The sequence below is a fragment of the Anabrus simplex genome, chromosome 2 (genome assembly GCF_040414725.1).
Source record: "Anabrus simplex isolate iqAnaSimp1 chromosome 2, ASM4041472v1, whole genome shotgun sequence".
NCBI lineage: Eukaryota > Metazoa > Arthropoda > Insecta > Orthoptera > Tettigoniidae > Anabrus > Anabrus simplex.
In genome coordinates this window covers 132,294,450-132,319,387 of record NC_090266.1, presented here as the reverse complement: position 1 = coordinate 132,319,387, position 24,938 = coordinate 132,294,450, and the positions used below count along the sequence as shown (strand labels likewise).

The window sequence follows — 24,938 nt, the reverse complement described above, 5'->3', positions numbered from 1 at the left end:
GGAAGGGCAAAGTCTCATCGAACCCTCTACATCCCGTTGGGCTTCACCTATCATCCTACCAAAAAAGAAGCATGGGGAGCATCAACTTTGTGTGGACTTCCACAGGTTGAACGAGAAGACCGTTAGTGACGCCTTCCCCATCCCTGACCTGAAAGACTCACTGAAACAAGTAAGTGGGTCTAGGGTTTTCAGCACGCTGGATCTCAACTCGGATACTAAAGAGTGGAGGTCAAGGAAAGTTCTAAACCACTGACCACCTTCATGACACTGAAAGGATTGTACCAGTTTTCAGTAATGCCTTTTGGATTGAAGAATGCTCCTACCACCTTCATGCAACTGATGGAAAAGGTATTATCAGGATATGTTGGAGATTTTTGCCAAGTGTATCTTGGCGACATTTTAATCCACAGCAAGAATTTTCAAGAACACCTTGTACATCTGAGGGAAGTACTGGAACAATTGAAGATTCATGGACTGACCTGCCAACTGGAGAAATGCCACATCGCCCAGTCCGCGTAGAATACCTTGGCCATTTCCTAACATCTGAAGGCTTAGAAAGGCAACCGGAGAAGAATCGAGCTATGGTATAGAAGAAGCTGCACGCCCGCGGACCAAGCGACAAGTACGTCAGTTCCTTGGCTAGGTGTGGAAGGTATAGCAGCTTCGTGCCACACTTTGAAGAGAAAGCAATACCACTCACCGATCTACTCCATAACAATCGCCCATTCTGATGGACCAGCAAGGAAGAGGCAACATTCAAAGACATTTAATGCTGCGATATGCAACGCTCCCGGTCTAGCCCATCCCGACCCTCAACGGAAGATGTGCCTGCACACAGAGGCCAGCGACTCCGGCTTAGGAGCAGTGTTATTCCAGGAGAGGAGTGACGGCAGAAGGGACATCATCGAGTATTGTTGCCACTGATGGTTTCACGACCCATACTTATAGACATGATACTATATAGGCTTCTGGGCTTATGCCTTGTCAAGAAAATAAGGTGAAATCCTTTATGTTTCACAGAGAACTGTTCACTGTGTCATCAGAAGAAAATCTCGACTGTCCACAAGAAAGGCTTCTTAAACATTGAGTATGTCAGCAGAAAGCTATCTCCCACCGAACAACGCTACTGCACTGCCGAGAAGCCTACGCCGTGGTGTGGGGCATGGGCAAATTCAGAGGCTACTTGGAGGAATAAAGTTCCAGCTCTACACTGATAACGCCGCTCTCAAATGGTTGAACTCTGTCTCTGGCTCAAAATCTAAATTGATGCGATGGGCTCTGTTAATTGCAGAATTTGACTTTGATGCGTGTCACGTCCCAGGACCGACGAACATAGGAACAGACAGTTTATCCAGACACCCAGCGATGGAACCTGAAGCTAGGAGCACCACTGTCGAGAGGGAGTTCCCACGAAAACATCACAGTGAGCCTAAAGAACCTGTCCTTATGACCATCAAGAAGGAGCTTGAGTAATCAAACAGTGGCAGGAACAAGACAAGCCATGTACAACCATAACGCAGTGGATTAGGAGACAGAAAACCGATAGTCGACTCGCCCCGAGGGAATTCAAGATGTCCTACAAGAACTTCCCAAGTTGACTGAGGACTCTTGGTGTAAAGATCTCACCTCTCCAACATGCTTGCATTAGTGGTGATCCCCAGACAGCACACGATGGACATCCTCGAGACGTTTCACGACAGCACTGAATCCGGACATCCAGGAAGCGAAGAGACATATCAGTCTATCCGACGAAGATTCTTCTGGGTTAACATGCTGAAAGACATCCTGGACTATGTGAAGGGGTGCTACATCTGTGCCTGTGCCAAGGCGAGCAACAGAAAAGCAGATTCCAGTCAGTGAGGAAGACAGCCGCAACGCCCTTGGGAGGTCATAGCAGAGGACTTGATGGGTCTTTCCCTAGAACACCATGGGGTAAAACAGGACTCCTAGCAATCACCGACCTCTTCACAAGATAGACTGAGCGAGGCCTTTCCGATACCAGAAGCCATGACCGGACGCATCACCAGCCTTGTACAAGATGAGGTATTCAGCCACTACAGTTACCCGCGGTGTATTCTGTTAGACAACGGGAGTCAGTTCACGTCAAGGAAGTGGCAGCAAATGATGACTGAATGAGGTGTGGAGCACTGGACCACCCCTATCTACAACCCAAGGGCCAATCCAGCAGAACTACGGAATGAGGAGCTATAAAGGATGCTACAGGTCCGCTTAATAGAAAAAGAACATCGACTCTTGGGTCGTCAGATACCGCAGTTACTCTTTGCGACGATGCATCAACCGTGTCACAGGCTATTCCACAGCGGAGCTGTTCCTTGGTCAACAGCTATACGGCACCAGGGATTGGGAGATTCGTCCACCACCCACTTCTGGTCAAGATGATGCAGATGTTTCTCTGGCAGAGTGGGAGCGGCAGCAACAGCAGCAGCAGTAGCAGGACATCAAGGAAAAGCAAGCTTTGGCCGAGAAGAGATTCCTTACCCAGGGCAAGGCTCAAGATGTCGAAGAGACCCAGATCTTCCTACCAGGCCAACAAGTACTGCGACGTAACCACCCAGTCAGTAATACAATTGGAGGGTTTCACGCAAGTCTCGCACCTAAGTGGGTTGGTCCCATCGAGGTGGATAAGCAGCTGGACCATGGGGTCTACTTACTAAAGAACAACCCTCCTGTCAAGGTGAACGCATCGGTATTACGGCGAGTCAACCAACCGCTGCGCATACAGAGTAAGCCTGGTATTGTCACAGGTCCACCTGGAGGAGAGGCTAGTGACGACACAGCTCAGTCTGGTCATGAGAAAAATGCATCGACTATCATTGAGGAAGAGGCTGGCGGCGAGGCAACCCCAACCTCTGACACAGCACGATCTGGTCAAGAGGAGGAGAGCACATCCAGCAACGTCGAGGAAGAGAGAAGATACAATCTAAGACCAAGGCAAAGTTAACGAGTGTGGCAGACTCTGGAAATTGTTTCAAGTTATAGGGGGGATATTGACGCAAGTGTAATAGACTGATATAACTTGAAAATAATATCCTTTAATCCGTGGGTAAATAATGCAAGTTTCGAGCTCAAATTATTATTATTATTATTATTATTATTATTATTATTATTATTACTACTGTTGTTGTTGTTGTTATTTTACGATTATGATTATTATGACTTGTAATGTATGGCTCTGAAGTGTTTACATCCATTTATTATTATTATATTATTATTATTATTATTATTATTATTATTATTATTATTATTATTATTATTATTATTATTATTATTATTTATGTAGTCTGATGATCGCATTGTTTGTGAGGATATGTCATGAAACATGTACTGTATATAGACATTTATATGAGTTCAGTTAATGTAAGAACCTGTATACTGGTATATATGATGTGTAATCCCCTACAGTATTGTGAAATACTGTACCATTCAGAATGACATTTCTTTGACACTAGATGATGGTAGAATATTCTGTACATTATATCTATGTATTAAGCACTCTAGAATTTACAAGAAGGTATTTTTGTAATATATCTTTCTAGAAGCCTGGCCAGGCACATAGATAAGGAAGTTGTCTTGATGGTAGAGATGAGTTATCGCTTAGTTGGAATTATGGTTTATCACGAGTTGTACTTGTGACCACGTGTTACTGTTGTGTTTGTGCCGACATGCTGTGGCCGTCAGCAGTCAACTGTTTCAAGGTTGCAATCTCCATGTGCTCCGTGATAGGCAGTTGTTAAAATGGCGGTGTGTTGATGTTTTCAGAGTGAAGTATTTTGTTTGCAACGACAGTGATTAAGGTTATTTGTAAATAATTGTGAATAAATCCATGTATGCATTTTGACAGCATTTTGTATGTGTCACTGTGGATACTTCATGGTGCCTTCTGAATTTCCACCCCCTAGTCATCATTTGGAATGGACAGCCTGGAAGGCACTGAATCGTTTGAGGAATGGTGTAGGTAAATCAAAGGATAACCTAAAAAAATGGGGTTATTTGAAAGATCAGTCAGACTTCTGCGATTGTGGGGATCAACAAACTACGAATAGATAGATAGATAGATAGATAGATAGATAGATAGATAGATAGATAGATAGATAGATAGATAGATAGATAGATAGATAAATAAATAAATAAATAAATAAATGTGAGACCCAGTGTGTTGGGTTTCGGTGGCCAGGCTGAGGGTGACAGAGGTGTTGGCTGTCGCTAGAGTCCCACCGAGGTCTGAATGAGGAGTCGTGGTTGTTGCGTTGGAGAGATGAGCGAGTGGCTGGACTGAAGACGGCATACAGGACAGAAGACTATGTACCGCCTTTTAGTGAGAGAGAGAGAGAGAGAGAGAGAGAGAGAGGGGGAGACTGAGGACAACCGTGAATCAGTGACTGAAGCAGCTATAGTGAGTTGTAATTGGATCTGTATTAATAACAGATGTTGTTAGTATTAACCTGCTGTTGAATACTGTTGAGCTGTTGCTGTTTAGTTGTCCACTGAATGTAACTGCGTGAATTAGTCAAATACTGGACTGTCTCTCGAGTCGAATCAAGAAACAGTGATCGTGTGTTGTGTAGCCAGTAGCATTGTGTTCAAATCTAGATGTTTGCATGCAGCTGCTGTATGGGGTGACTGGACTTAGAGAAGCGAAGGCAAGGCAAGCTTATGAATAGGATTAAAACCCTCTTAGGTAATAATGAGCAGGACCACCCACTGTATGAGAAGAGCAGAGCAGAGACTTCTGAAAGCAATTAGTGAGTGTAGTCATTCATAGCTGAATAGAATTGTGTGTTATTAATAACACATGTATCCCTTTCTCATCTTTTTTTCTTCTTTACCCCTTCCACTCTACTCCCACATCATTGCTTCATTCTCTTTCTCCATAAAATCAATTATCTGTCAGTGTCATCACATTTATGGCCCTCACCTTTATGGTGTTGGTTACTTGTCACTCAATTTTTGCATTTCCCCAGCACCCTGAGAACTGCAAAAATACTAAGAATACTTTCATTAAAATGTACCACAAGATTTTCATAAGACAGAACTAAATCAAGCAGGAACAAATTTCTTTCATTTCCTTTTTTCTTTTTTACGTCACACTGAAACGGATAGGTCTTATGGCAACGATGGGTTCGAAAGGACTACAAGTGGGAAGGAAGCTGCCATGGTCTTAGATAAGGTACAGCCCCAGCATTTGCGTGGTAAAAATGAGAAACCATGGAAAACCATGTTCAGGGCTGCCGACAGCGGGGTAGAAACCCCCTATCTGCTGGATGCAAGCTCACAGCTGCACACCCTTAAGTGCACGGCCAACTCGCCCTGTTTTCATTTCTTAGCCTAGTTAGATTGCTCTTCTATTTTATTTTCCCTTTCCCAGCTGAACATGTTGCCAGCTACCTAATGAAAAGAGAGTCAACACTACCAGGAAAAAAGTTTGTATCCTAACCAACAAGACAATTTTTTTTAACCTTTTTCAGTACTAACATTAATAATCTCAGAATGATAGCTATAATACTTAAACACTCAATAAACAGATTAAGATTTGTTATTTTTGCCCATATCACTGCTTTAAGCACAACACCTGGAAACTAGTTCATAAAGTTGCACATCAAATAACAACACAACCATCACCACCAACATCATCATCATCATCATCAGCATAGACATATTCCTCGTCATTATTTTGTGCCACCCAGTGGCACAGCCTGCTCTACTGTTTATTATTAAATAAATATAATTCTAACAAATAATGGAATACAAACCATAGTAATTGGTCTTGATATTTTTCAATTGTATTATGGGTTCATAATTCATAATACGAGCACGGATTATTGGTACAGTGACAGCTGGCAAATCCTGTTGGTTGTCTTCAACCACTCTTGCTTTCAGTTTACTTTTAATTTCACTAACCACAACCTGAAAGCATAATATTAAAACCATTAATTTGCTAAATCAATTACAAAACAACAATTTTTTTTAATATTGCCAGAATTTTGTCCTGCAGAAGTTCTTTTATGAGCTGGTAAATATTCCAACATGGGACTGACTTATTAAAACATTCTCAAATACTACTGGACTAAGCCAGGACTGAATGTAACAAGTTAGGCTCAGAAGGCCAGCGCTCTACCAACTGAGCAACTCATCCTGGCGAAGATAATAATAATAAATAATAATAAATAATAATAATAATAATAATAATAATAATAATAATAATAATAATAATAATAATAATAATAATAATGTTCTTTTGAAGAACTAGAGTTTCACAAGAAACTAGTGAAAGGAAAACAAATTTTACTCTACAAAGGTAAATTTAATGTGTCCTACACAATACATAACTCCATCATTAGATGGAGTAATAAAAGTCAAACATGTTTCAACTCGTTTGACCCATCTTCAGTGAAAAAAGGGGATTCAAGTTATTTACATAATAGAAGCTAAAAATGTGCCAAAAAAATAATGAAGGAACAAATGAAAAACAAAAGAGACATGATGGAAAATAAAAACAGTTCAATATATACATATCTCCATCATTAGATTTTTTTTCCTATCTGCTTTACGTCGCACCGATACAGATAGGTCTTATGGCGACGATGGGACAGGAAAGGCCTAGGAATGGGAAGGAAGCGGCCGTGGCCTTAATTAGGGTATAGCCCCAGCATTTTCCTGGTGTGAAAATGGGAAACCATGGAAAACCATCTTCAGGGCTGCCAACAGTGGGGTTCGAACCCACTATCTCATGGATACAAGCTCACAGCTGCGCTCCCCTAACTGCACGGCCAACTCGCCCGGTGTCATTAGATGGAGCAACAAACAACTTGCCTGAGACATCCTCAGTGAAGAAAAAGGGTTAACATTTTTATATAATTGAAGCTAAAAAGTGTGTTAAAACCCATGAAGAAAAGAAGAAAAACAAGTGAGATAAGACAGAAATGAACAATAAGTGTTTTTAGTGAGGTCGTGGACCTCCTAGTCCAAATTTTTTTCTTTTTGCATGTGATATACAACCTGTGACAATAAAGTTTGGTGAATGAAGTCAGAACGGTCGATCCGGCAATACTGGCGACACACAAGGCTGCACCTACGTAGCAGCAGCAGGTTTTGACCACCTGCTCCCAACGTCGTTCAGTTGGGCATCGTGTGTGTGCCGTGTAAGACCTGTTTGACACAGCGCGTGTTTAATGCGTTGGTTCTCAACTGCGAACAGGAACATGAACGACGAAAACATCAATGTACAGTTTTGTTTTAAGCTTGAGCAAGACACCGAAAGAAACGCAAGCGATGGTGGTACGTGTTTATGAAGATCAAGCACTGTCCTTGAAGTGTGTGTACGAGTGGTTCACCCGTTTTTGAGGAGGCCGGGAAAGTGCTTCTGACAACCCCCGTAGCAGAAGACCGACGACTGCCATCAGTGACAAAAACATTGAGAAGGTGAGGACATTAATCACGAATGATCGGCAATTAACTGCGCGCATGATAGCGGATGAACTGCAGATTGACCATGAATCCATGTGACAAATCGTTACCCAGAAGTTAGGGAAGAGGAAAACGTGTTCTCGTCTTGTGCAACATCACTTGACTGACCATCAGAAGCAGGTACGTTTAGAGGCCAGATCTCAATCCTCCAGACTTCTTCCTATGCCCACGACTCAAACTCAATTTGAAAGGAAAGACATTTGATGATATTCCTGATATCCAACGAAACGTGACAAGGCTTTTGAACACCATCCCAAAGGAAGCCTTCTTGCAAAGTTTCCAGGACATGTATCGCCGATCACAGCAGTGCATAGTTATGGAAAGGGACTATTTCGAATGACAGTAAGGTCACTGTTGTGCATTGTTCATCTATGTTGATAGTACAGGACTATTCACAGAACTTTATTGTCACAGGTTGTAATAAAAAAAATAAAAAAACAGGACAAAATCACTGTGTCAAAAATTCAGAATTGGCAGTCCATCTTTGTAGTCACCATCACCACAAATAGTTAAAGGGGAGCGAAAAACTTGAGAAGCGAAGTCTGAGAGGAAACATGCACCAGGCGAAATGCATGTGACGTGTGATGGGAAACTGCCAATGAATGTCAAATTTAGGGATAGTAGCACATGTCACATGCATTTCGCCTATGGACTGACTGATCAATGAGGGTAAGTCCCTCACTGACTGTTAAGCTCTTCATTTCACTGCACAAAGTCAACTGGTTCCGCATTGAACCGAGAACTCTTACCACCTATGACTTAGAACCGGTCTGACCTTCATATGCAACCTTCGCCACCATAAGAAGCACTTCAATACCAGCTGCAACAGCATCATTGAATTTTAACTTTATTCACATTCTGTTCGCAATTGCATTCCATATATATTATTTATCATTATGTTGATTGAATTCAATTCTCTTCAGCATCAAGAATAATTACCTAAACGACCTTCATGTGCCCCATTCTAATGTATAATATGCACGGCCAAGTGTTAACATTGCTGTGACCATTTCTCACAGACAATTTTATCTTTTTAATTGATTAGTTTAATCCATGCATATTTCCTGTTATGTGCTTGTACAATGTTTTTGGACTTTTTTATGCCTTGGATATTTTGTGCCATTGGCTGATGATGACCCAGATCTGGAGTCGAAACTAGTACCATGTATAAACAACTTGTAACGTAACTCGCATTACAGAATATTTTGTATTGAAAAGGTGGAACCGATAGAATATAACTAATTTTTAATGTAAAGGCACATCTGGTAACAATTCTTGTAGCACTGCATGCAATAGGGAAATATGCAAAAAATGTTCTTGTTGTGATAAACGATACACTTCAGCAAATTTTTCTCTTATGGTCTCAGCTACTCAAAATAATCCATGTGCCAAACCTGTGAAGTGGACCATATTGGGGTAAAACACAGACAATGCAACTGCGGCTTTTAGCATATAGCATGCAGCATCTGAGTAGAGCACCAACACGTTTTCTTCGTTAATCCCTAGCAATCTAAGTCCGTTGATGAATCGCGAAACTGTAGCATGATTTGGCTGTTCCAGTGCTTTGCAGTAAATTAGAGACTTACACGGAGTCTCTGGATCCAAATTGCTATGAGATTTGCAATGAAACAACATGCAATGTAGTGATTAGCTTGGACGGTGAAAAGATGTGAGGGTAGGAATGACGGCTGGTGGGAGAAGCATGTGATTTGAAAAGTTTACTTAATGGCTTGGTTTGCCGAGTTCAGCTCTAATTGTTCCCATTGTGTCAATGCAGCAGTAGTCTGAAGAGTTTTTCTGGAGTGTTGATTAATCCGGAATATTGAAGTTGCAATATTTGCATAGGAATCCATAAAACAACAGCACTCCAAATTTAAACCGTGGTATGTTTGCAGCGACCACTGACATGCAGAATTCAATTAAAATTTGATTAATCAGGTGATTAATCAATTAAAGGCATTCGGTTAACCGATCAACATTTTAAATCAATAGACAGCTCTACCAGGAATAATAATAATAATAATAATAATAATAATAATAATAATAATAATAAACTCCGCCAGTGCCGGTACCAAGCCCGGGGCTTCATCTCGCAAGTGATAAGGAAGGAGGAGGGGGAGGAGTAAGACCTCGTAAAAAAACCAGGGTTCATCTGGCTCCGGATGATAGCACCCTGTAAGGGCCCCTGTCTGGGTTACAGACGAAGAAGGCGACCAACAGCTTTCACAGAAATAGAATACAGAACCTCAACGGTGTTGAAGGTGAAGAATAACCTATCCCCAACAGTTGAGCTACAATCCAGACACATCTGTTGGAAAGGAGCAACCCTAAGGGGGCTGTCACACTGGATCGATCGAACGACTGCGATCAACCGACCAAAGAAACAAACCTGTTGTGTCTAATGGCAGCAGTCACATAGCATCGATCGTCAGCGATCAACAGGGAGCGACAGCGATCGACTGGTTTGTGAAAACAGACGTGTTCGTTTTCAAGCGATAGTCGATGATCTGTGATTGGTGTTCTGCATCTGATACAAGCATGCAACATTCTAAAATGGCGGACGAAAGTACTTGGTCGGTTGACGAAACTGATCAATTAATTTGTTTAGTTAGAGGGAATGAAGTGCTGTACAATCCGAAGCTTCCTGGATATAGCAACAGGGATACGGTAGAGTTTATATGGAATTCTATAGCGTCAAGAATCCAGACCAAAAATGGTAAGGACTGTAATCATATTTATCTTAGCGTTTAAGTGAAAAAAAAGTTTTGTTTTCCTTAATTGATATAATATACTACTCGCAGTACATTCAATGTAGGCCTAAAAAATTAGAAACAAAATTAACACTAAACCTCTGTCATAGTTAAGAAATCTAATGGACATCCGTATTTCCTTTAAACACAAAAAGTAGCCTAACAAGATGAATTTCAGTACTTTAATAACAACATTGTAAATCTTTGTTTCAGCAAAACTTTGTGCCAAAAAGTGGCAAATTTTGAGAGCTGGCTACAGAAGTAGAAGAAGCAGCATGCACCCATCAGGCTCTGGTGCAAAAAAAATTCAGAAATGGGCTTGCTTCGATACCCTGAGTTTTCTGGAACCATTTTTTGCTGGAAGAAGGTAAGATTCATTTCTTCAAAATCCCATAAGAAATTTAGGAAAATATCCAGGAGAACCCAATTTATTTTTACTACGGTACATGTTCCGTTACCAATAACTAAAATAATTGGGATAGATTAGAGGGGATTATGGTCTGCTACATATTGTGATTTGCTTTGCCACCAAAGTGTTTCACTTCCATGAATGCAGTACAGAAGGGTCTCATACCACAGACAAATATTTTTGTATTCTATGTAACACATCTTGTGTTTATCCTTTATCATGTGCATTGCAAAGAAGAGAGACAGAGGACCTCGGCAATGTTTGTGGCTGACCATTTGTAAATGTTTGTAGGCCCACATAGTGTGCTTTGCTGTTTATTTGATATTTTTTGTTAGGTTCATTTTAATATATTTATTATTCATGTAGATCAGGGTAGCCTATATGTTTATTTCAGTTAATGTGAATACTTCTAACCTGTCAGGTTTTCCTGGATATTTAACAGAATTCAGAAGGATGCTCTTTTATTAGCAGAAAAGTATAATATTTACATTTGAAGATATTATATGAGTTGTCATTACCTTTTTAGTGCTATAACAAACATCCCAGTGGAATCGAAGGCCCCCGAGGAGTTAGCAGACCTATCATCAGAAGATGCAGATGAGGAGCAGGACAATGACGGTACAGAACTTCTGATAGAAGATACTTCTGCTACCTCATCAAATCGTGTGTCTAGTGGAGATATGCGAAAGTGCAGTGGGAAAAGGAAGAAAGGTGATGGTGATGTGCTAAACGAGTACTTAAAGAAAAAACTTAATAGCAATAATAAAAAATCATATACATTATTATTTTTTGAAAGTTTAGTTGGGGACGTGGAGAAACTTAGTGCGAGAGGTCAAAGAAACTTCCAGCTGGAGGTACGCGAACTATTAAACAATGCATTAGATGCTGAAGGTGTATTGTGATTTTAAAATAAAAGTCTTGTTTTTAATTAATTAATAAATGTATTGCTTTTTATGAATCTAGTGTCTTACATTTTCAGACGGAGTCAAAGGTAACTATTTTTTGCATTGAGCAGGGCAAGAAGTTTAGACACCTTGTAGGCTAGATGGTCCCATATTAAAGATAACTTTTTCAGTTTCACTAGAGTAGAACCAGTAGCTTCACTAGTGCTGGATAAGGTTGCTACATGTTCAGTACTTCCAAATACATAAAACTTAACCTAGCCTACACTATTCTTCACTTCTGGAGATCATTATGTGGCACAGGCTTCTCAATTTACACTTTGTTTATCTTATGGTTATATTTAAAAGCTTTTGCAGTAGGCCAAGTTGAAGAAAAAATTTATTTTACCATGAAACATCATGCCAAATTGTGTGTAACAGTGAGAAGAATTTATTTTATTTACACAGAAAAGTGCACAATGTGCAGGGGTATAAACTTAGTTTATACAAAGTTTTGTCAGAGAACACGGTCTCTTCGGGCACTCCAGTGCGTGGTAACAACCACAGAACTTCTCACACCATCGACATACACAGTCATGGTTTGGATCGTGAAATCTAGGTACAACACATGCCTTGTGATGGAAGCCATGGACAGCTGCACGGGTCACTATATGTCTGAGGTCGAAGCAGCTCTGACACCAATTGACTGTTGTCATTGCATCCGTTATATAGAAATCACTCCAAATTTTTGTCTTTAATTTTAATTCATGTAAGAGCTCTTGATATGCCTTTGTTGATTGTAGAGTCATTGTATGTCGCAAGTCCTCAATGAAGAAAGGTTCTCGGGTCAGTTCATACACAAGTCTAGAGGGTGTGTATTTAGAAACACATAGGGCTCTTAAGAAACAATCAAAAGTATATTTGATATTACAAAATCATACAGAACATGTATAACTCTTGTTCTTAAAGTCATTAAAGCATAATTAAATGGAACGCGAGTGAATTTGTCAGCAAGATACCTGTGTGTACTGTACTGGTACCATACATTATGAGAAAAGTAGAGGGTTAATCATAATGATTCTCATTCACAGCATAGGAAAAGCACTGTTCACTGAATTAAGCTGAAATATGTGCTAAGAGCTAGTTATGAGCTGAAACTTACATTTTATTGAACATCTTTAAAATAAATACAATTTACAGTCTGTGTACAGAGTGATAAACAACAATACCTACACGACAAATAATGAAATATTATCAATAATATGACAAATTTTAGTCACGTTAGTCTAGATGTTTTTGTTGAGGGTGAAGTATCAGTCTATTTTTAATGAACAAAATGTAACTTGCAATTTACTTCTTGAAATTTGATAGCAATTAGTAGATTTTAGGACTTGATATGGAGTACATTGAATGGGAAAATTTAAGTGATAACGATAACTTTTTTCAGTTGCACCACAGCAGAACCAGTAGCTTCACTAGTGCTGGATGAGGTTGGTACCTATTAAGTAGTTCCAAATACATCAATCTTAACCTACAATATTCTTCACTGATGGGGATGTTCTTACTCCTTAAGGTACCACTTTTGAGCATATGTAAAGATGTATTTTCTTCCACGAGATCAAGGGTTATTAGCAATAAAAATTTTAAGAATTAATTATATTGTAAAGTAACTCAAATTGCAAGTCATATCAAATTTTAAAGTCACTAACACTACTTGGGAAACGATGACATTTTAAATTCCAAGGCATCATTCTTGGTCTCACTTAGCAATGGTAGCCACTTAATGTCCCATCGTTGAGTGTAATAGGAAAAAAATTAATATATTTTTCTCACTTTTTAAGTCAAACTTTCCTGATTTTGCTACATTAACTCTTAAGGGATATGTACATTAAACAATGGAAAAATTACATCAAGTTTACCTATATTCATGCAGTTAAATGTTCAATTTTGATGTCCAAATTCTGGGACATCTTCGTTAACTTGATGCAGGCATGTATGAAGGCTCCTCTATATATGTCTGCACATTATTTTGTTTCAGTCTTCTTATCATGTCATCTTATATACTGATACAGCTTGTTGACAGCGTGACCAACAGAAGAAATTAATACTGTCCAACAAAAATTATATACAACTTTAAAATAACTGATGAACTTTGTTGCATAAACAGAAGGGGGGATGGAACCTGTGTGCCATTTATTAAAGTGCTCGAAATTAGGTTCTGGGGGGCTATAAAGGTGCATGAACTATATATAATTTACTGTTGAAGAGTGTGAAAACAGGTATGTACAGCACAGGTGGTAAGTAATGGGTAAGACTCACTATATTGTAACAGAAATATTTTCAGTAGGAGAGAACAAGTATGAAATCCAGGTTTAAAAGGAATTGTGTTAGTAATTGAGTGATAAGGAGAGATCGAAGGAACTTACTAGAAAATCGAATTTATCAAAAATTTTGGCTAAGAATACCATGACAGCAAACATAATTGGCAGTCTTATGAAGTTTAGTGAAAAAATGGAAGGGTGATATGTGGTGTGGGTTACCGTAGTCACCTCCTAGTTCGTGAACTATGAGCAACATGGGCCTGGCCTAGTGAGTAGCCCTGAGAGTTGGGACACCAGTTGCTATGAAACAGGAGTTGATATATTACGAGCCTTGTAAACCATCCACTTTGCAACCATGATAACTTCATGGTCCATATCGATAAAACAAGTAGAGAAATTTTCCACCAATCTTAAAAGCTGAGGCTAGGAGTGCAGGGCCACTCCCAAGGCAGTAAGAACGTGGGGTAACGCTTCTATATTCGGGGTCGTATCGCAAACCAACTAACCATTCAATGCTCAAACTTTTGAATTCTGGGAGCAGTATTAAATTCCACCATAAATATCATTCTCAACATATAAGACACAACTAGGAATTTCCAGTTCAAACACAGTGCTATAAGAATACAGGTCACATTCTACGTTCCAAGGTATGGGAACACAAAAAGAGCGAAGAATTTTTTAGTAATCAGTTATAACATGTATTTAGAAATATTTACTAGCCATAAGTTTCAACCAAAACATATATAGCTGAGTTCTTAATCTTCCTCCCACCCCCAACCCCTCTCCCCTTCCAATGTTTTTAAAGATCTAACCTTTAAAAGTCTTAATATGTTAGAGTTTTTTTTAAGATTCATCTAAAATTACATGTCTCTACTTTTATGAATTTCTACCTATACCAAAAAGTTGATGATATTTAGTCAATCTAAACAAAATAAGTACTACTTGTAAATAAAATTTGCCAAAGGCAAAATAACAAGTATCAATTTGGTGGAACAATTTCCCTGCTTGATTTATTGATAGTCTGAGTCATTGCCCTCCTGGTGCTCAAGCAGCTAGGACTATACAATCCATTGATGGTCCCTAACCTGTTGGGAGAGATTGTCACTGTGACTAAAAGTGTAAGTAGGGTAGCAACCTGCTTCACAGAATTTTTCTCAAGCATGCTCAGAACATTTTAAGTAAGTTATGAACCTATGGGAGTAACAAGAGTCCCATTTCCATTTGACAGGTGAGGGAGTGATTGGGAACAACTTGGTGAACGAAATGGAATTTGAAGGGGAGCTATCAATATCAATGGGGCTAATGGAAAAAATAAAGTAGAACTGGCTGAGTGAACAAACAGGAAGTTGTTATAATTATTCATGAGTTATATTTTTGGGCTTATGCCGTGTAATTAATTATAAAAACACACTCAACGTGTTTTGAAAGGAACCTTGCCTTTCTTGAGTGTTTTTTTTATAATTAATTACACGGCATAAGCCCAAAAATATACCTCATGAATAGTTACACGGACCGTGAAAGTCTAAATGATAAAGTTGTTATAATGTTTGCTTATCTCTCTGCATAATATAGTCTGTTGAAATATTCCTTGAAATTGTCTCTAATTTCTCTTGAACAACGACTTGATGCATTCACATTCATTTCTTTGTTGCTGTGTACTGGTGTGTCATTGGTGAGGTTTGCAAATGCTTCTGGAGCTGGCAGAAGTTCATCACACAATTCCCCATCTCTATCCAATATCATATTATGCAGAACACAGGCAGCTTTTATTATTTTATCAACATTGACAGGTTTTACTGATATAGGTGAGTGGAAAATCCTGAACTTAGAGGCCAGTACCCCAAAGGCACACTCAACTGTGCTTCTTGCATGTGACAATCTGAAGTTGAACTGTCGCTTATCATCAGTGAGCCCTCGCCTCGGATAAAGTTTCATAAGATTGGGTAACAATCTAAATGCCTCATCAGCCACTAGCACGTGAGGCATTGGTTGTCCTCCTTCACACAGTGGCTTATCATCTCGGAAGTCTATCTGTTTGTTTATTATTTTCTTCCCAAATGCCGAATTAGCAAACATCCCACCATCACTGTTTCTCCCATATGCCCCAACGTCAATTACGATGAAACGAAGGTCTGCAGATACAAGTGCCATAAGGATAATGGACGTGTACATTTTATAATTAAAATATTGCGAACCACTATTGTCTGGCTTTTGTATTCTTACATGCTTCCCATCTAAAGCACCCACACAATTGGGAAATTGTTTTTTCACTGCAAACTTCTGTGCGATGGTTGCCCAGTCTTCTTTCTTAGGGCATCCCAAGAATTCTGGCTGCAATGATGAATAAATGGCATCACAAATTTCAGGGATGAATCCACTGATGGTATTGTGTGCCATTCTGAATCTATAGGATGCAGACATGTAGGAGTCACCGGTTGCCAGGAACCTATAAATAAATATGACATTTATTAATTGTGGTGTAGGGACTAGAAGTTAGAAATGGTAAAATGATACTTCACGTATCTACGACCATTTCAGTTGGCTAAATAGGTCCTTCCCATACTGATATAACATTAATCTAACCTACAATTTCTGTGCATACTAACACAGCATTATCCAGGTAAGGTCAAAGTAGTGGTAAAGTACAATTTCGCCAATAACCATTACCGTTATTATCTAGTTCACAGCAAATATTAGAAAAAATAGTATATTTCTTTACTGTTTTATTTCTAATTGTTTTCTTACAAATCAAGTTGATTATCTTCAATTTCTACACCACAAATCGCAGAATGGTTTGAAAATGCTTACCCACCTTAAAGTTACAATCAGCCTTTCTTCCAAACTGATGCTTTTCCTGAAATTTGAATGTCCAATATCTACTAGTGGTCTCACATTCTCCACTAATTTCTTGTATGCATTACTAGACATTCGGTAATAATTCTTAAACTTTTCCTCGTCATCCCACAAGGAAGGTACAAGCTGGTGGAACTCCCCCAAGCTTTCGCGTTTAAGAAATATCTGTCTTGTCCACTGTGCTCTTCTACGTCTTTTCTTTCTCTTAAGATATTCGGCAATCAAAATAATTTCTTCACCAGAACCATTACTCTCAGTACTCATGACTCCGCATAAGTTCCCGCGCAAGGCACACGTACAGCTGTTTCAACGCGGATGATCGCCATCAATCGCTATCCTATGTGACAGGCGGAAAAAAGTTAGTCGATCCCACTCGATGGTAGTCGGTCGGTCTTAATCGATCGATGCTCAGTGTGACAGCCTACTAAGGCTTAAAACTTTAGTGGTAACTTGAGCTGACCCCGGTCGGCTCCCTCAACAACTCCCATTAACTCGCATGATGGAAACATTTCTTACGGAAACTACTCCAGGTGGCAGCCTCAAGAGGAAATCCACCACTGCTACAAGCAGTGCACTTGGGCCATTGGATTCTGGAGAGCCCAAACCACCATGCATAGATGAGTCGGAGCATCTAGGAAACCCATTGCCATCACACGCATCCAAACTGAATACACTAAAATTAAGACCTAAACGGAAACACTTTTTTGGCACGCTGAACATAAATTCACTCCTAAAAACAGGAAAACTTAAACAACTTACAGACGTAATGGACCAGCAAAATATACTGACCATGGCACTTCAATAAACAAGATTCACAGATGACATCGCGATGGAATCAAGCAACTATAGAATCCTGAAAGGCAAGGTTGGTATAAGGATCATGAAGAATATGCCACACTTAGGAACAGCATTTGTAATCAATAAAAAGATTCTAAATTCGGTTATAGACTTCCAGTCTCCAAATGGAAGGCTCTCACTACTAACCATTAATTGTGCAAAGAAAATATACACCCTCATTAATGCTCATGCACCAATTAATGATGACAATCGAACTAACCCACAAAAGGTAGACGACTTTTGGGAAGAATTAGAATTGGTGACATCAAGAATTCCTGATAATCATGTGAAAATACTACTTGGGGATTTCGACGCACAGGTAGGACGAGAAAAAGTCTACAAGAGAATAGTGGGGGATTTCCCAGCTCATAGAAGAACCAACAGAAATGGGCAACGACTTATAGAGTTCTGTAGGAACTTTAATTTGAAACTGATGTCCACTCATTTCAAGAAGCTTCCTAGGAAACAAACGACGTGGGCATCACCAAACAAACTATTAGGAGAATATCAAATTGATCACGTTGCAATCTCCCATAGAAGTCAAAAAGAAATCATGAATGTTAAAGTTAAGAAAGGAGCCAACATAGAAACAGATCACTATTTAACAATCATAAAGATAAAGTTTATTCCCAGCAGCAAGAAGAAATGCACCAACAACAGAGTACTGAGATTCGACACTCAAAAGCTAAAACAGAACAGCAACAAGTACCAAGAACTGACGAACACTGAAACAACTGAATGGAAGCAAATGCAGCAGACCATGATAGGAGCAGCCAAAGAAACAGCATTACTCAAGAAATCACGAAAACATCCATGGTGGAATGAAAGATGTGAACAGGCAATATCACTCAGACTACAAAGATGGAAGAAGTGGTACTCATCAAAGAAAGAGGAAGATTACAACAGCTTCAAAGAACAAAGAAAATCAACCGCAAAAATCATAAGAGGAGAAAAAAAGAAAATTCGAGAAAGAACAACTGGCTGCAATAGAACAAAACTTCCAAAAGAATAACACGAGGGACTTTTACAAGACATTTAAGAGGAGCCTTTCTAAATACCAACCACCGAGCTTGTGTTTCAAGAAAGAGGATGGCACCATCGCAACAAACAATGAAGAAAATTGCCAACTGTTAGCAGAATACTTTAAACAGCTACTTAACTGCCCAGTTCCAGGGGAGAAGCTCACCACAGAAAATACGCAACAGAACCCAGACTCCATACCGCCAGATGAAACAGAAATCACAAATGTAATCAAGAAGCTTAAGAACAACAAAGCAGCTGGTGAAGACTCAATAACGAGTGAACTATGGAAACATGTGAGCCCCGAAATGATCAAGAACCTATGCCAGTAAATGCAAGAAATCTGGAACACTTGTAAGATTCCTGATGATTGGAAATTAGCCTTAATACACCCACTACACAAGAAAGGGAACAGAACAGATGTCAGCAATTACAGAGGCATCTCTCTCCTTCAAGAGACATACAAGATACTATCTATGGCATTGCTATCAAGATTAGAACAACAAGTTGAACACAAAATCGGCGAATACCAGGGAGGCTTTCGGAAGGGACGATCATGTGTGGAACAAATCTGGAACCTCAAGACAATACTGAAGGACAGAGTTGCCAGGGGCAAGAAGTATGTAGCAGTTTTTGTTGACTTTCGGAAAGCATATGATTCAGTTGATAGGAGCATATTGTTTAACATCCTTAGAGAAATGGGTACAGATAACAAGACATTACAGCTAATAAAGGAGACCTTAACAAACACATACTCAAAGGTTAAGTTTATGGGAGAGATATCTGAACCCTTTGAAATCAAGACAGGCGTTAGGCAAGGAGATTGCCTATCCCCACTACTGTTCAATTGTGTCCTGGATAAAGTAATCCAAGAGTGGGAAAAAGAACTCGCAGAAAAAGGCATTAAAGACCAAATAAGGATAGGATACAAGAAAGAGAACATCACTATCAACTGCTTAGCATTTGCTGATGATCTTGTACTGTTATCAGAAAATACTGAATCGGCGATAATACAAGTTAACACTTTAAAAGAGGTGGCAATGAAAACTGGCCTGCAGATATCATTTGAAAAGACACATTTCATGACCAACATTAAAGAAGCCCCAAGATACATAGTAACAACAAACAATGATAAGATAGATAAAGTAGTTAAATTCAAATACCTTGGTGAGATTATACAACCTAATGGGCTTGATAAAGAAGCAAACCGCGAGAGAGCCACAAAAACGGAGCTTGCATTCCACCTTACAAAAAACACATACAACAAGAAAGCGATCTCTATTAGGACAAAACTACACCACTATCAGGCAGTAATTCAACCAGAGTGCTTGTTTGCTTCAGAATGCCTGGGATTAACAACCAGGAAAGACATTGAAGAAATTGATTTATTTTTTTTTGCTAGGGGCTTTATGTCGCTCCGACACAGATAGGTCTTATGGCGACGATGGGATAGGAAAGGCCTAGGAGTTGGAAGGAAGCGGCCGTGGCCTTAATTAAGGTACAGCCCCAGCATTTGCCTGGTGTGAAAATGGGAAACCACGGAAAACCATCTTCAGGGCTGCCGATAGTGGGATTCGAACCTAGTATCTCCCGGATGCAAGCTCACAGCTGAAGAAATTGAGAAGGAAAGAAAGATTCTAAGAAAAATCCTCGGTCCAAAGAAATATTGATTACGCAGTAACAAAGAAATATATAAAACATGCAATAGGATTTCAGATGTCATTCGAAAGCGAAGAGTTAAATTTTTTGGACATATTTCAAAAATGCCTGATGACAGACTTGCCAAGAAAATCTTTAACCACTTCAATAAGCCCAATAGGAAAGGCAGCTCTTATGAAAAATGGTTTGTTAACACGAAGAAGGATTTGCAAGAAATGAGCATCACACATCAAGACATCCGCAATAGAACCACCTTCAGAAAAAAGCTACACTCATTTAAGGGTTTCCTAGAGCCAGAAACAGCGACCAAGAAGAAACAACAATGGACGGCTGAAAGAAAAGAAGCAGCAAGCAGGAGGATGAAGGAGTACTGACGCCAAAGAAAGTTTAAATCATGAGGAGTTATTTACGTGGTCCACAGCTGGCCAAAATCGATAAAAGAAGAAATAATAATAATAATAATAATAATAATAATAATAATAATAATAATCGTAGTGGTTTTACGCCCCACTAACCACTTTTATGGTATTCGGAGAACAGAGGAAATAATTATGTTTGGTCATGAGGCCGTAAGCTTCCACTTCAGAATTGCTGATTTCGAACTCTACCCTCACAGCCCTGAATATGGCTTTCCACAGTTTCCTATTTTCACACCAAGCACAACATTCAACCACTAGCATATATGTAATTTATAAACATTTTAGTCTATCGAACACGAATATAACATTTTGGACACTATAAAATACCTTTTCCTAACTTTGCGTCTTACAGGAAATGACGTCCCGAAAGATGTGATCAACAAAAACTAAAGAGGAGGGAACTTAGAGCTCGCCATTCTGACCATGTTTCCGTCCTAAAGTGGAGTGATAAGAAAGATGTCAAAACAATTTCTACATTCCATGGGGCAGAAACAGTCACAAAGAAAACAGAGCATGATCAGGAAAGAGAATAGCATAATTCTGTTGCTGACTATAATGATCACATGGGAGGAGTCTATAGCTATCTTCTAGAGAGGAAACAGATTAAGTGGTACATAAAGTTATTCAGGAAGTTAATGAATGTTGCAATTCTAAACACAATGATAATTTGCCAGAGAAATTCATCAGAATCTAGAATAGATCATTTGAAATTTAGAGTGGATGCTGTCCAGTCACTACTTGTGGAACATTCAGGTTTATTTGAAAGGATGGTGCCTGGACATCATTCTTCAAAGAAAAATGTGCCCCATCTCACTGAAAGGCATTTCCCTGAGAGAATTCTACCATCCGAGGGAAAGAGTAGATCAACCAAACCAAGCACAAAATTGGGAGAGAGATAGGGTTTTGGTTTCCAGATTGCAAAGTGGGTATCTGCGCTGAGGGATGCTTTAAGACATTTGACACAAAACTCGAATATTACGGTAAGATAGCATCAAATTTTCTAAAAGAATGGAATTTTCTAAACATGCATGTGAAAGTATTATTTATTTTTAATTGGCTTTACATCTCAAAAAACACAAACAGGTCATATGGCGACCATGGGGTACGAAAGGGCTAGGAGTGGGAAGGAAGCAGCCATTGTCTTAATTAAGGTATAGACCCAGTATTTGCCTGGTGTGAAAATGGGAAACCACAGAAAACCAACTTCAGGGCTGTTGGCAGTGGGTTTCAAACCAAGTATCTCCCGAATGCAATCTCACAGCTGTACGCGGTCCTAATCATAGGCAATGCAGATCCATGGTGCATCACACATTATGGTAACGCCCACAGGCAACAAAATCCTATGGTGTTCCTCACGTAATAATACTACTCATTGGCAACACAGACCAATTGTTTTCCTCAAATAGTGGTACTAATCACGGGCATGAATCAAACACGGGGTCTTTCTCACATAGTAGTACTAACCGCAGGCAACATAAACCCATGGCGTTGCACATAAAGTGGTACTACTCATAGGTAACGCAGACCATACTGAACACTGTGGAACCGACCAGTGGAATGCACATGACCTCTTTCACAAGCAACACTCAGACCAGTAATGTTCTGCACACAATGGTACTGCTCCTATATAACGTAGAACCTCGCGAGGTGGTAGTAGTAACAAGTAACGTTGACCCATGGTGTTCTGCACTTAATGGTACTAAGCACAAGTAATTTCATGGATCTAATGTCATCATCCCTTGGTCGCCCCTTTTAGTCGTCTCTTATGACAGGTAGGGGATACCTTGCTTCTAGTCTACGTCCCCCAACACAGGGGTTAGAGAGAGAGGGGGGAAAGGAAAAAGAAGGGATCTGACACTTCGAAAAATAAAGTACCAGACAAAGAAAGGGGTCACGAAGGGCATGAAAATGAAAGACTCCCTAGCACCCGAATGCTCAAATACCATCACGGTCGGAAAAGAACAAGAGTCGACCAAGGGAGGTCGGACAGGATAGATGAAAGTGAGGAGCCTGCCACAAGTAAGTGGAAGCAATGCCAGGACTCAGCTAAGGACCCTGTGGTCGCCAACCCACGCTCCCAAGTTGAGAGCTCCTGGGTCCCCTTTTAGTCGCCTCTTACAACAGGCAGGGGATACAGTGGGCATGACGAATAGAAGAACGAAGTGTGATGACTCATCGAGTTTAAGCGCGCCCTGCCAGGCAGTGCTAGAATGTCGTAGGTCCACAGTACTGATCAGCTGGTCTTAGGAATGGTAACGCAGGAAATGTATCTCCGTAACTGATAAGTATATACATTGTCCTTTTTTTTATAAATGAGAGATTACAATTAAAATACCGCAGCAGAGAACAATGGAAAAATATCATACACGGAAATAAGAGCTACGACCTTCATCACATGCTGCGTAAAGCACAAGTTACTCGAGTGTACATATACGAGGGCAGTTTTTTTTTTTTCAACCTCCGGAGGGTCATAAATAAAAGACAAGTGTACGTATCCAAATGAATTTATTACCAAATGTCCGGCTCCATGGCTAAATGGTTAGCGTGCTGGCCTCTGGTCACAAGGGTCCCGGGTTCGATTCCCGGCAGGGTCGGGAATTTTAACCATCATTGGTTAATTTCACCGGCACGGGGACTGGGTGTATGTGTCATCTTCATTATCATTGCATCCTCATCACGATGCGCAGGTCACCTACGGGTGTCAAATCAAAAGACCTGCACCTGGCGAGCCGAACATGTCCTCGGACACTCCCGGCACTAAAAGCCATACGCCATTTCATTTCATTATTACCAAATGTTAGGTACAAATGTGGTTACTTTTCAACATAATCACCATGAAGGTTGAGGCATTTGTCATACCTGCGGACAAGCTTTTCGAACCCCTCTGCACAGTAGATAATCATTTAAATTTTTTGGACATAACGGTTACTCGATCACTTTCTTCTGTTTTTATATAATATCTATAGAAAACCTACTCATATGGCATTTTACTAATAGCCATCTCTGACTCAATGACAAGTTTTGTAACTGTATTGGTGGGATTTAGACATGGCCAGTTGTGCTTTGGACCTTTAGCAAGAATAGCCCTTTCATCCTCATCCCAGGTTGTGTTGGAGAGGTTGATCAAAGGAGGATGGAATTGAGTCAAAAGATCAGCATCAGGTTCTCGATTTCCAGTCTGTTTGACTGAAGAGCCTCCAGAATTAGCTTTGTCTAAAAGTACTCCGAGTTTCTTGTCTAGTGTGGACTGTTTTGTGGCTAGTATATCTGATAACTTAGCAAAAGTTTGTTCTTGAAATAAGTTCCATTGGGCTTCAGTAAGTAAAATGGAAGCTCTGAGGTGAGCCTCATATAAACGGTGATTAAGGAAAGATTTCTTCCGATATAAAAATAATTAAAAACATGATCATAAACATTAACTTATAACCTAAACCTAAAAATATAGCACCAAATGTCTTAAAACTTTGTATATGTACTTCCTCTTGAGAAGAATCCTCTGAATCCAAAAGCGTTGAATAATATGTGAGCAGATTAAATTGAGCCGAGGACAAAAACTAATATTTCACTATTTTAAAAGTCCAAAACGTGGCTGTATTCGGTCTGCTGAGTATTCAATAACAAAATTATTTTTTTTATTTCACATGAAAATAAGGCGGATGCCGTGTTTCCAGGGTACTGAACTATATTCTAGGTTCAAAATGGGACCTGAAGCAGATAAAGAAAAAGAGGAGAATGTTAACCCTCTACTGCATACTGTTGCCTTTTGGCAACAAATAACTTTTCAGCTGTATAAATGGATAAATATTGTAGACAGAGGTAGTTTTACGGCACACCTTCAACTGTACAATCAATTAAACACATATCCCAGTGATGCCTTCTTTTTTTTTTTATATAACATAAGTCAAAACAGCCCTACAACCAAAGGTATTGTACTTGCGCCTTGCAGTACGTACCCATGGCCAGTAGGTAGTAATGTTCGGTCTTTGAATGTTAAAAGCTTAGCGTAAAATTGTGAAAAATCGTATATATATTCAACTATGGCAATCCACATCACATATGAGTGTTAAGCTATTAGCCCCAGTTAAGAGCTGCTGGTACATCTAATACACTGAACATATGTTGAACATTAAAGCTTGAAATTTTCTTCACCAAACGGAAACGAAAAATAATTCATAAACCATGACAAGCGCAGGTGTTCTGTTAGGATCTTGTAAACAGATGACCTTGAAACTGCAGGAAAGTTCTCACACAACTTGCTTACGGTAAACCTTCGGTTCTTGTGAACCTCTTGGTCAATTTTGTGT

At 39.6% G+C, this 24,938-nt stretch overlaps 1 protein-coding gene across 4 annotated transcripts in view; it reads right to left on the bottom strand.

Moving 5' to 3' along the window:
* Window positions 1–24,938, bottom strand: part of LOC136862701 (DNA helicase MCM8) — a 661,148-nt gene that overhangs the window by 494,520 nt on the left and 141,690 nt on the right. For all 4 annotated transcript variants that reach the window (XM_067138906.2, XM_067138907.2, XM_067138908.2 and 1 more), the window contains exon 5: window positions 5,772–5,925. In XM_067138906.2, the coding sequence (XP_066995007.2) occupies window positions 5,772–5,925 (154 nt within the window). The remainder of the gene's footprint in view (window positions 1–5,771; window positions 5,926–24,938) is intronic.